This window comes from Plectropomus leopardus, chromosome 20 (assembly GCF_008729295.1).
Source record: "Plectropomus leopardus isolate mb chromosome 20, YSFRI_Pleo_2.0, whole genome shotgun sequence".
Taxonomy (NCBI): domain Eukaryota; kingdom Metazoa; phylum Chordata; class Actinopteri; order Perciformes; family Serranidae; genus Plectropomus; species Plectropomus leopardus.
The window spans coordinates 752,103-763,641 of NC_056482.1; the positions used below are offsets into that span (position 1 = coordinate 752,103).

At 37.5% G+C, this 11,539-nt stretch overlaps 1 protein-coding gene across 1 annotated transcript; it reads left to right on the plus strand.

Annotated features, from left to right (window-relative positions):
* The first annotated feature begins 903 nt into the window (after nt 1-903).
* Nucleotides 904-9,171, plus strand: derl2 (derlin 2). The gene is made up of 7 exons (XM_042509250.1): nt 904-1,055; nt 3,814-3,879; nt 5,583-5,656; nt 5,932-6,025; nt 6,582-6,777; nt 6,914-7,004; nt 8,263-9,171. The coding sequence occupies exons 1-7, from the start codon at nt 963-965 to the stop codon at nt 8,366-8,368; spliced, it is 720 nt and encodes a 239-aa protein (XP_042365184.1). The 5' UTR covers nt 904-962; the 3' UTR covers nt 8,369-9,171.
* Nucleotides 9,172-11,539: the final 2,368 nt, after the last annotated feature.

Consider the following 11,539-nt stretch of genomic DNA (forward strand, 5'->3'; position numbering starts at 1 on the left):
TTGATGATAATGCATGCACATTTTGTAAAAAATTAGGTCAAAACTAAGGACCATATATTCTACTCTTGTAGTGTTGTACATAAGTTCTGGACTGCTCATCATTCCCACCTTCTGTCTCCAGAGACATTATAACATTTGATGTGATTATGTAGAACCAGGATGATGAACTCTGTTAATACTCGGTAGATCTCTGTTGTAATGTAATACTACTACCAAGTTTACTATTATTTTCAATGAATTTGATCTGTATTTGAAATCCCTAAAACTTCTAAAAGGACCAAAAGAACAAATTTATATAATATCTTAAAACACTTTGCCACTGTAGTAAATGATGACATTTAGACTGAATTACCCCCCTTCTGTGATTAGTATTTATGTATTTTAATTTGACTTATCTTATTTTAATTTACTGAACTTATTTTTCTTGTATTGAAACACACACACACACACACACACACACACACACACACAGAGTTACATTTGAAATTGAAATTTTCAATTACAAAATCAACTAAAAGTTGGTGCACATAATGGCATGTAACTGATGATGTGACTTAGGCTTTAATAAAGTGTCAACAAGAGGTCAACTTAAACTGTGATGAAAAATTTCATTTGCGTGAAATTTTACTTTCCATGTAAAAATCATTATTCAGATTCACATGCTTAAGCCGAATTCGGTCTTTAATGGAAGTAGGAGGCATATAGTAACCCATGGTAAGTTGAAAATACAACGATTTTCTTTTTTTTTTCTAATTCAACCTTTCAAAATGATAAACTGTCTGAATATTTCAAAAGTTTTATTCAAATGATCAAATGAACGTGCTTGGCTTAGATGTGTGCGGTCTTGTGTTGACAGCAGGGGTTGATATTTGGCAGATTTGTCTCACGTGCTTGAACGCACCACCCCTCGCCTGCTGGAATGACGTGTCAAGAAAGTGCCGGAAGCTTTCAGTTTGTCCAAAATGGCTTACCAGACACTACAACAGGAGTATTTACAGATTCCGGTTGTTACCAGGGCATACACAACCGCCTGTGTCCTCACGACTGCTGCAGTGGTAAGACAGATGCTCTTGTCCATTATTGTTGTCTGGGACACAGCTTGGTCCCGCTAACACAGAGCTAGCCTCACGTCGCTGCTGAGCTGCTAGCTCGGTGCTTTAGCCGTAGCACCTGAGGAGGAGACGTGTCCTAATCTGGTTATTCAGGATGTTAACTTTCCGCAAGTCACACATAAAACTATAAGCGTAGTGGCCGTCTTCCTGACTTCATTCTTAACTATTGACCAAAACAGTAAGGACACGCTAAGTTGCATTTCCGTAATGCATCAGTTTACGGAGTGTTCACAAGCGACAGCTGTTGTGTGTTCTCTTGCTCTCTCTGTTCTCTTGAGAAGGCACCCACACTGAACACCACGTAAAATCTATTTTTTAATATTAATTGGGAAAGAAGTACTTAGATTTGTTAAGTAATAATAGTAATACCACGTAATAATTATACTCTGTTACAAGTAAATGTCATGCATTACAAATCTTAAGGTATAGAATTGTTAGCGATTTGAAAATATACCATCTCAGGCTATTACTTGCTGAAATCGCTGAACTTAACAGGCTTATATCTGGGACAGTTGTAAATATGGGACAAGCTTTTATATCCTTTCACACAAAACTGCTCAGCAAAAATGGGAAATACAGTCAATTTCTTTAACCTTTTAAAGTCTGGGCAAAAACACGGGAAGAAGGTAATGAGCAATAAAAGAAAAAAATACCCAGAGGTTAGTAAGAAATCTGTGAAAAGTACAAGTCCGGCAAATTTGCCCCGCCATCCCCACCCCAAAAAAATACAAAGCAAGGAATTATCTGGGAGAAAAAAAGCTAAAAAATGTATAATAATTATGTAAAATAATGTTTAAATATATTTTTTCGATAATTATGAATAAAGTTTACTGGATGTTTACATCTACTAAGCTCTTTTCGTCATCTTTCTTGTTTACAGTGCCGGTAATACTTCTTTTCTTTGATGCTGAAGGTTTCACCACAATGAACTGAACTACTGAATTGTAGAGAATCTTACCAAGCTAACCGTGTGTGCAGCATGTCCATATTAACAAAAGATTAAAGATATATACAAGATACAGGGTAGATTAATGCTAATTTTTTAAACATAGTTTAAAAAATGAAATTGAAATTAAAAACAAAACCCACTATACATACTGTATGCATGATCTTAGGAGCTAACTAAGATTAGCACTGGCAGGTAGCCAACATCCAGTTTTTATCCTTCGAAATAACTTATATAAAAATAAGCTTTGAAGGCTTTAATTTGAGGTTTTATGGTAGGCGAAGTATCAAATGTAACGTTATTGAATATGCCATGCTGTCAAGTATTATTACTTTTCTATTTTATTATTTAAACATTACAGGAACGCTCAACCCGCAAAATGAGTTTGGTTGCTGTGTTAGCCTATAAGCCGATCATATATGTTTGCAGAAAATATAAATCTGCAAAGTAACCAATCATTTCTGCTGTCACATTAATGTAATGTGGTACAGAATTTCCCTCTGAAGTATAGTGAAGTAAATAGTGTCAGATCCATCAATCTCAAGTTAGGTCCAAGTACCTGAAAATTGTTCTTAACTGTGCTTAGTTAAAGGGACTTTGTTAATTTCCCTTTCCACCACTGAATTGTAATAAAGATGGATGGATGGTTGGATGGATGGTTGGATGGATGACGTATCTCAACTAAATTTCACTCTGTCTCAGTCTTTCAGTGTTGTATTTTGTTGTTGGTTACTGCGTAGCACAGCCAGAAATGACACCTTTTACACACAGCAGCACATGAACAGCACACTTTAAACAGTGTTCTGTCATTCAGTGTATGAGGCCCAATAGTGTCAAATAAGTCCTGCTAAACTAGCTGCAGAGTCATTAGCAACAGAGGACATTTCTTTGGTCTTATTCAAATTTAACTTTCCAAAGCTGATATGCTGGCTGGAGGAGTAATTGGTTTTTCAGTGAAATCTCTGGCCTCATTTCCTCTGTAGTCCTTTCTAAATTGTAGATAGAACCTGTTTTATATATACTTTGTATCTGCCCAGAGAGATAGGATGTACTTTGCATATGCTGTAGAGGCTGCATGTGTGTTGGGTCCCAAGTTGTTCAAAATTAGCCTAAATAAACAAATAATGAAATAAATAATCACACAAATAACAAAAATGTGTGAAATAATTGAAGAAAGTATACAAACTCCACACATTATTTATACAATTTGTTATTCTTATTGTCTTATGATTTTTTATAGAATTTTCCTTTTTATTTCATAATAGATTAATTTATTTTGAAATGCACTTTTTCATTTTACGCCATTTTAACACAATTTCTCATTTTGTAATTCTTATTTCCGATAACACTGAAAGTAATCTCAACAACAACAACAATTGCTGCCAGTTAATATTGTGCAGAATATGCCAATTAACTGTGTGTGACAAAAACATCACAATATGCAAACTGGGCTCTGTGGATTGTATATTTGGTCATGTAAACGCCGTCTTCTGTTTGTTGTTGGATTTGGCGCCAGAAGTTGCCTCCGTGAAGAAACTGGCATCTTTATCATCCAGTGCAGTAAAGCAAATTCAGAGGTTTCTTTTCTTTCTTTCTGGTCTCCAGGAAAAGCCTCATTCAACAAAAGCACATTAAGCAATGGAGTGAAAAAGTTACTTCTGTAAGACTAGGGTTGTTTTTGGGTTGGATGTATGTTAATGTTTGTCAAAGCTGGATCATTTATCTCTAACATGTTTGTTTTACTTTCTCACACAGCAACTAGAGATCATCACACCATTTCAACTATACTTCAATCCTGATTTGATTCTAAGGAATTACCAGGTGAGTAATCTAGAACACTGTTCCACTTCATCCTCATTCTCTGGATGATTCAGGGCACAAATTTTAACACTTCATACACTCCACAGCCTTAATAAACTCAACTATATGTATATATTCACTAAAAAGTAGTGTCAAAGTCCAGGTAAAATGAAATTTCTTATATTTGTCTGCCACAGCTACATTTGCTTTCTGTAAATTGCCTATCCCATGTAACACTTTTACAAAAAAATGTATATTCTATATTTGTCATGAAGGTTCCTCCTAGATTTGCATTAAATCAGCAGAGTGAGGTCAGCGTTCTGTCACTGGCAGAGCAGACAGCAGCCTGATACACAGCAACACTGACTGTCCTGCTAAAGTCTCGATCTTATCTAACTTACAAATACCTGGGGCGTCGGTGGCTGAGTGGATAAAGCAGGTGCCCCATGAATGAAGGCAGTGTCCTTGCTGCAGCGGCCTCGGGTTCGACTTCTGCCCGAGGCCCTTTGCTGCGTGTTGTCCCCTCTCTCTCTCCCCCCTTCACACTATTGATCTGCCCTATCTAACAAAGGCTAAAATGCCAAAAAATAATCTCTAAAAAAAAAAACAAAAGCCAATATGTAACACCTGCACTCTGACAGCACATCAGCTGCTATCATCAAACACACACACACTAACACCCGTCAAATCCTCATTTTTCTGTCATTTGATAATTAAAAACTGTCATAAATACATTTTAAAAACATGTTGAAATTGTTTTACCCACAAAAATGATGGCTATTTTGATTACAGCTGGATTTGAATTCAAATAGTGCCACATACATGACATCACATTAGATATACTCTATTAGCATCATACACTTTTTGTCAGAATAAGAGCAGACATCCCTCGTGTGGTTGATCCAGACTGTCGCCGTCACATCATGATTAAGATTATGTAGAATTAGTTCTTTCATTTTTCTACACGCCATCAATTAGGTTTCTGTACAGACTGCTCTGAGCTGAAGAGCGATTACTCTCGTGTCATGTGGCCTCCTGTCACTGCTTTCACTGACTGCAGGACATAGAACAGTTAACCCTTTGAAACCTGGAGTGACATCACTTTTCATGTGCTGCTTTCAGATGTCTTTCATTAGTATTTAAACCTTTAAGTCCTGAGAACATCGGTTACATTTTATTTTTTATTTTTTTAACATGGGAAATAGGATGTCCAGTTGGTAGAGCATGCATCCCATTATATACAGAGGCTGCGTCGTTGTTGCAGCGACCGCGGGTTCGATTCCGGCCTCGATCCTTTGCTTCATGTCATCCTCTTTCTCTCCCCCTTTTACATGTGAAGTGTCCTATCAAATAAAGGCAAAAAGCCAAAAAAAATTATCTTAAAAAATCATTTGTGCAACTTGGTGAGAAACATTCCACAATTTGCAAGAAATTAGTAGATTTAGAAAATTATTCGGATAAAAATGCTAGTGTGAAATGTCTTGAAAGAAAAACAGCTAAGTAAAAACTAGATTTATAATTATCATATCTGCATATTTAAAGTTAAGTTACATAATTATTAAAATTTTAAGCCCTTTTTAGACTTTCCTTTTCTGTTTGTTTTGTTTTGCTGGTTTTTTTTTTGTTTGTTTGTTTAAACTAATTTTCTTGTATTTTTCACAAATTTTTGGGTCATTTCTTCTTTCTTATTTTTCTGAATCTTCTCTTTCTTTTTCTCTCTGTAGGTATGGCGACTAATAACCAACTTCCTGTTTTTTGGTCCAGTTGGCTTCAATTTCCTGTTCAATATGATTTTTCTGTATCCTTCTCAGTTCCATGTCTCACTTCATTGAGCATGTGAGGTGTGTTTGCATATTTCGGTTTCACAGGGGAAGCTGGACATGATGAAACGTTACACTCTAATGCTTTCAGTGTACAAATAATAGAGATACATGCCATAAGATGCACTAAAGTCCAAAATCAGTGACACAGATATGTGTGACGTGGCGGTTCTTAAGTGTTTAGCTGGTGATGATGATCTCTGTTAAATGTGACAGAATGTCTGTGTAGACTTCCTTAACCCTATGCTTTCAGGTACAGATACTGTCGTATGCTCGAGGAGGGCTCTTTCAGGGGGCGCACAGCTGACTTTGTCTTCATGTTCCTCTTTGGTGGGCTGCTGATGACTGTATCCTTGACATTCATGTTTTATTTCAAAATATTTTCACTGATTATACAGCATAATGTCTTAAGTGAACATTTTAATGACATGTAACCCAAACATCCTCAACATTTACAGCTCTGTGGTACAGCTTATCGTACTCTTGAACTTCCACAAATATTGGGCCTCATGCAGCAACATTCTCTTAAATGTCTCTTTTATTTTCTCTTAATTTTCTGGTAAGAAAAATATGAGAGAAATCACCTCCAGATGCACCAAACACTCTTCACCATCCTAATCTGCTTTGACCACTTGTGCTCAATGATGAATCCCACTCATCATAAGTCACCTGTCAGCACAGGTAACACCCCCTAAACACTATATAAGGGCAGGTTTTGTGCCGTGTGCAAAGACTCTGGTACATGAACAAGACTGGAGACATGACACCAAAAAAGGCTGAGTAACTGGCCCATGTTTGAACATATTAACCAGCTCTAGGTTTGGCACCTGAATGGTTCAGTCGTCATGATAACCAGTTTGTTCAGAGTTCATTTCTATGCTTTGTTCTTTAACGAGGTTTCAGATATTTGGCACTTTTGTGAGTCTGGTGTTCCTGGGCCAAGCCTTCACCATCATGCTGGTGTACGTGTGGAGTCGGCGAAACCCAAACGTTCGCATGAATTTCTTTGGCCTGCTGAATTTCCAGGCGCCCTTCCTTCCCTGGGTGCTGATGGGATTCTCACTCCTGCTGGGCAACTCCATCATTGTGGATCTTTTAGGTACCCATCACTGTCATCTGCAGTCATTATTCAGTGTTTTGGTGGTATGCAGAGAGCCAGAGGCAGCTGTATGTCTGGTGGTGTACAGTATGAAAAGTGCTCATGTTAACATGTTTTTTGTTTTACCTTTCTTGAGGTATCGCTGTTGGACATGTGTACTTTTTTCTGGAGGATGTTTTCCCCAACCAGCCAGGTGGTGGAAGATGGCTCAAGACCCCATCTATCATGTGAGTCACTCATCTTTTTTTCAAACATTTTTTATGCCTCTGCACCAGAAATAGCCGAGGCCGGAGGCATTCTGTTCTCCAGTCGTCTGTACGTACATCCAGACCATTCTTATGAACTCAATATCTCAAGAACGCCTTTAGGGAGTTTCTTTAAATTTGGCACAAATGTTAACTCGGACTCAAGGATGAGCTGATTAGATTTTGGTGGTCATAGGTCAAAGGTCGAGGTCACTGTGACCTTGTCTGTCTCATTGTAATGCGGTATCTCAAGAACATCTTGAGGGAGTTTCTTTAAATTTGGCACAAACGTTCACTTAGATTTACCAGTGAACTTAAGAGGAGCCATATATATTATTTTTGCCTAGCTACGAGGGGGTTTATTGTAGCTGCAGTTTGGGACTGTGGTGATGTTTTTGTTTGGTGACATTTGTTAATAACTGTGATGAAACGTATTGGAAGTTATACAGACATACCAGACGCTTGGAGAGAAGACAAGCATAAATGACATAAGCACGAGTAAAGACTGTAGATGATTTTTCTGAGAAGACGTCAAAATAGCTTGAATAAACTAGCAGCCAGTGGCAGCTACAGTACAGCGCCTAGGTCACTACAGAACTGATAAGATTTTGATGGTCAAGAGCACTGTGACATGCATCCATTTCTTTCTCGAAAAACCCAACATCTGAAGAAGCACTTGAGGGAATTTCCTCGAATTTGGCACAAACATCCACTTGGATTGAGAAATGAATTGATTAGAATCTGGTGGTCAAAGGTCAAGGTAACCTCATAAGATGTGTTTTTGGCCATAATTTGAGAATTAATTTGTTCAGATTTCACACAAATTTCTAATTGGATGTAATGTTGACATTAGTTCTGACATTTTATATCCAGGAGGTCAAAGGTCAATTGTGACCTTGTTTTATTATGCAAAAACACTTTACTGGCCATTATCCAGCATCATAAGTCAGGAAACAGAGGGGGAGTCATTTGATGGCACTAACGTCGATAAAACAATACTGAAAGCCCAAACCTGTAAGATCCAACACACCATGTAGTCTGAAAATGTAGGACATTTTTAAAGATGCATGAACGTGGAGAAAAGAATGAATGAATTCTTAGAGCTTTACCTGAATTTGTTTTTGTCCTCTTTGTGGGTCTAGAAGATAGCTCACAGAGAGACATACTCATCCTCATCCTCCTCCTGTGTGTGTGTGTGTGTGTGTGTGTGTGTGTGTGTGTGTGTGTGTGTCCCTCACAGAAAGATGCTGTTTGACACTCCAGAGGAAGACGCCAACTACAACCCCCTGCCTGAGGAGCGCCCCGGAGGGTTCGCCTGGGGAGAGGGACAGCGCCTTGGAGGTTAAATTTGGTCCCTGATTGTCGGGACACTTCCAAGGACACTCCCTCAGAGATGTGGAGGGGACAAACATGGTCTTTGTTTTTGACTTGTTTGTTTAGTTCTGGATGAAGAATGCCAAACAACCAGAGGTGGTTTGAGGATAACCGTCTGTTGTCTTTGTGAATGGGCTTAAATCATCCCCAGAAACTCTTCTTGATGCAAGAACGTTGCTCTAAGACTTTTTGAGAGAACACAAGCTGCTCGGATGGAACTCTGGATGGTGAGCCTGTGGGCTCAAGGTGATGTATGTCTTCATCTAAAAAAATATTGATATACAACAATTGACATATGAAAGAGAAAAAAATGACAGCAGTAAAATAGAAAAATGATTATTCAGATGGCGAGTGCATTTTTTTTCTCATTTCACTTTTATAAAAAAAAATAAATGTGTGTGGCAAATGATCCTTTGGTTTTATCTCTTTGAGCTGTGGTAGTACTGTACAAAACCAAAGATGTCTCTTGTAAATTAATCCTCTGGACTCAGCAGGTCATTGTGATATACAAATATCTCAATTTTTACTATCCAGAACTTCAGCTTTTCAGTCATCTTCAGTTAAAGGGATAGTTCAGAGTTTTTGAAGTGGGGTTATACAGGGTACTTACACACAGTCAGTGTTTTTCATGCAGCAGATGTCAGTCGGCACACTCCCAGTTTGGAGAAGCAGGCTTGAGTCTGACACTGAAGCTACCCAGCTAGCAATTTTTGGTTCTTAAAGCATTCTGAGGACAGTGCAATGCAACCAATGCAATGTTTTAGTAACATTTTCAGCGGCAAGTTTTCTTTAAGTTCCCGGAACGTTCTTCTTAAAGTTCAGGTAACATTCTCTCTAAACATCAAAAAATGTTAAAAGTGTTTTTTTTATTGCTAACATATCACATTACATTACATTTAATTTAAAAATGTCTGCAATCTTAGTCATCAATGTTGCTTTGAAAGTGTTCTTCCTTTGTTCTCATGTAACATTGTGGGAATGTTTTATGAAAGAACATTCTCTCATCGGAAACCTCTCGACATCAGCTAAACATCCTCAGAATGTTGCAGTTATGACATCTTAGGCAGCATTTAACCTTATAGGAACATTTTTTGAACATGAGATTACAAATTATTTCTTTATGATATTATTGCAACTTGTGGGTAATGTTAGACAATGTTGTGGGAGCGTTCCCTGCTAGCAGGGTAAGAAATGCACTGCTGTGCACGGGGTCAGCTACAAAACATATTTTAGCCACCTTAAAAAAGTCCAACGTAAAAAAAATCATCACCAGTGTAGGTGTACGCTTTATTCAGTATATTTTCACCTCTTTACCTTGCTGTCAGGCAGTGGTTTCAATAACAAAACAAGGCCGTTCTGTCACGCTCTATAAAGCCAGACTCCACTGAGAAAAACAGTGATTTAACATCACTGAACACAGGAGCTGCTGGTCTACTGCTGCCTCCATCAGTGAGCTTGTTTGTGTTATTGTGTGACTTTGGCATTCAAAGGGTTAGTTCAGATTCACTGAAGTCACACAATAACACAAACTAACTACCTAATCAAAGCAGTGGTGGATCAGCAACCCTTCTGTTTCAATGAGCCAAAGTTACTGTTTTTATAAATAAAGTCTGGCGGCTTTGAGGAGAGCATAGATGAGGAACTAAAGCTGTTAACAGCTTCCCTGTTGGAACGCACTGTCTGATGAAAACATAAAGCAGCGGAAATACTCCCAGTATAACATACACCTAAACTGATACTGTTTTTTTTTTTTTTTTTATGCTGAATTTTTTTGCGGCAAAAAGACATCTTGTTGCTGACCCTGTCCACAGCGGTACATTGCTTAACTTCTTTTTTGTACTCCAGCCTGCTTCTCCGAACTGGAGGCCTGCTGACTGACATCTACTGTAGGAGATAAACCTTCTATAGAAAAATACTCCATAAAACGGTATTTTTAAAAAAAATCCAAACTATCCCTGTTAATTTAGTGTTCACAGCTGTATGCTTTTTTATTTCATATAATGCAAACAGTCTTAATCAAATCCATGCAGGTATGTCACACACAAACAGGGCGAGTCTCTCCTCTAATCTGTATGTGACGATACTTTTGGCTTATTAAGTAGATTTGAACACATTTTTGTTTTTGAAATGTTACCATATGATCTGGTGTACTGCCCCAGCAGCCTGTGGGAATGGATTATAAACCTTTGTGGAGAACCTTTGGCTGATGTGTGTTGCTCTTAAGAAGGGATAAGAGAAATTATGACATATGATGACGCATTTGTAAAATTTAGAGTAAGACTGAAAGCTTTGCTGAATTATACTTACACTGAATCGAAACATGTACGTGCTTTAAACTGAGATTTAAATCATCTGTGTGTGTTGAGCAGGGAGATGAGTACTGGCCTCCGGTGATGAAGTCATGGTTTTTTTTTTTGTATCACAGCTGATAGTGTTATTCTTTTGTGTTTTACACTTCCCAATAATCTAAAGGACACTGCTATACAAATAGAGTTGTATTTTTCTGTTATGGACATAAATTAATGACCTTTTACTCATTTTTATTAACCCATTGAAAGCGCAGCGACATCATTTTTCTTGTGCTGCTTTCAGACTCCTTTCACAAGTATTTAACCCTTCGGATCTCAAGCGAAATGGTGCAATTTCTTTCAAAAACATGGCAAGAAAAGCAATGAGCAACTCTGTGAGAAATGTTCAACAAACAGCAAGAAATTAGTAGATTTTGGAAATATTCATTATTAGAAAAGCTAGGGGGAAATGTAAAGGGATAATAATAATAAACAAAGCTAGTGAAAATCTACATTTAAAATTATCATAATTAAATGTTTACAATTATGTTCCAAACTTTTTATAATTTTAAGGCACTTTTTCCAGTCATGTTTCAAAGTTTTTAAGGGATGCCATGGAAGCCAAGCTATAATCAACATAATACACATACAATTGTTTTGGTCTGAATTTAGTGTTGTTATTGTAGTATCGCACATAAGATTTACAAGAAAATTTGAGTAATCCCCAATGAAATGGAAATACTGGTGTAGCGTCGAAAGACTGTTTCCCTGTTGAAATATGTGTCCCCCATCTACACCCAACCCAAAAGCCTTATTTTTTTTTATGGTTTGATACTTATTGCACTTATCACTTTG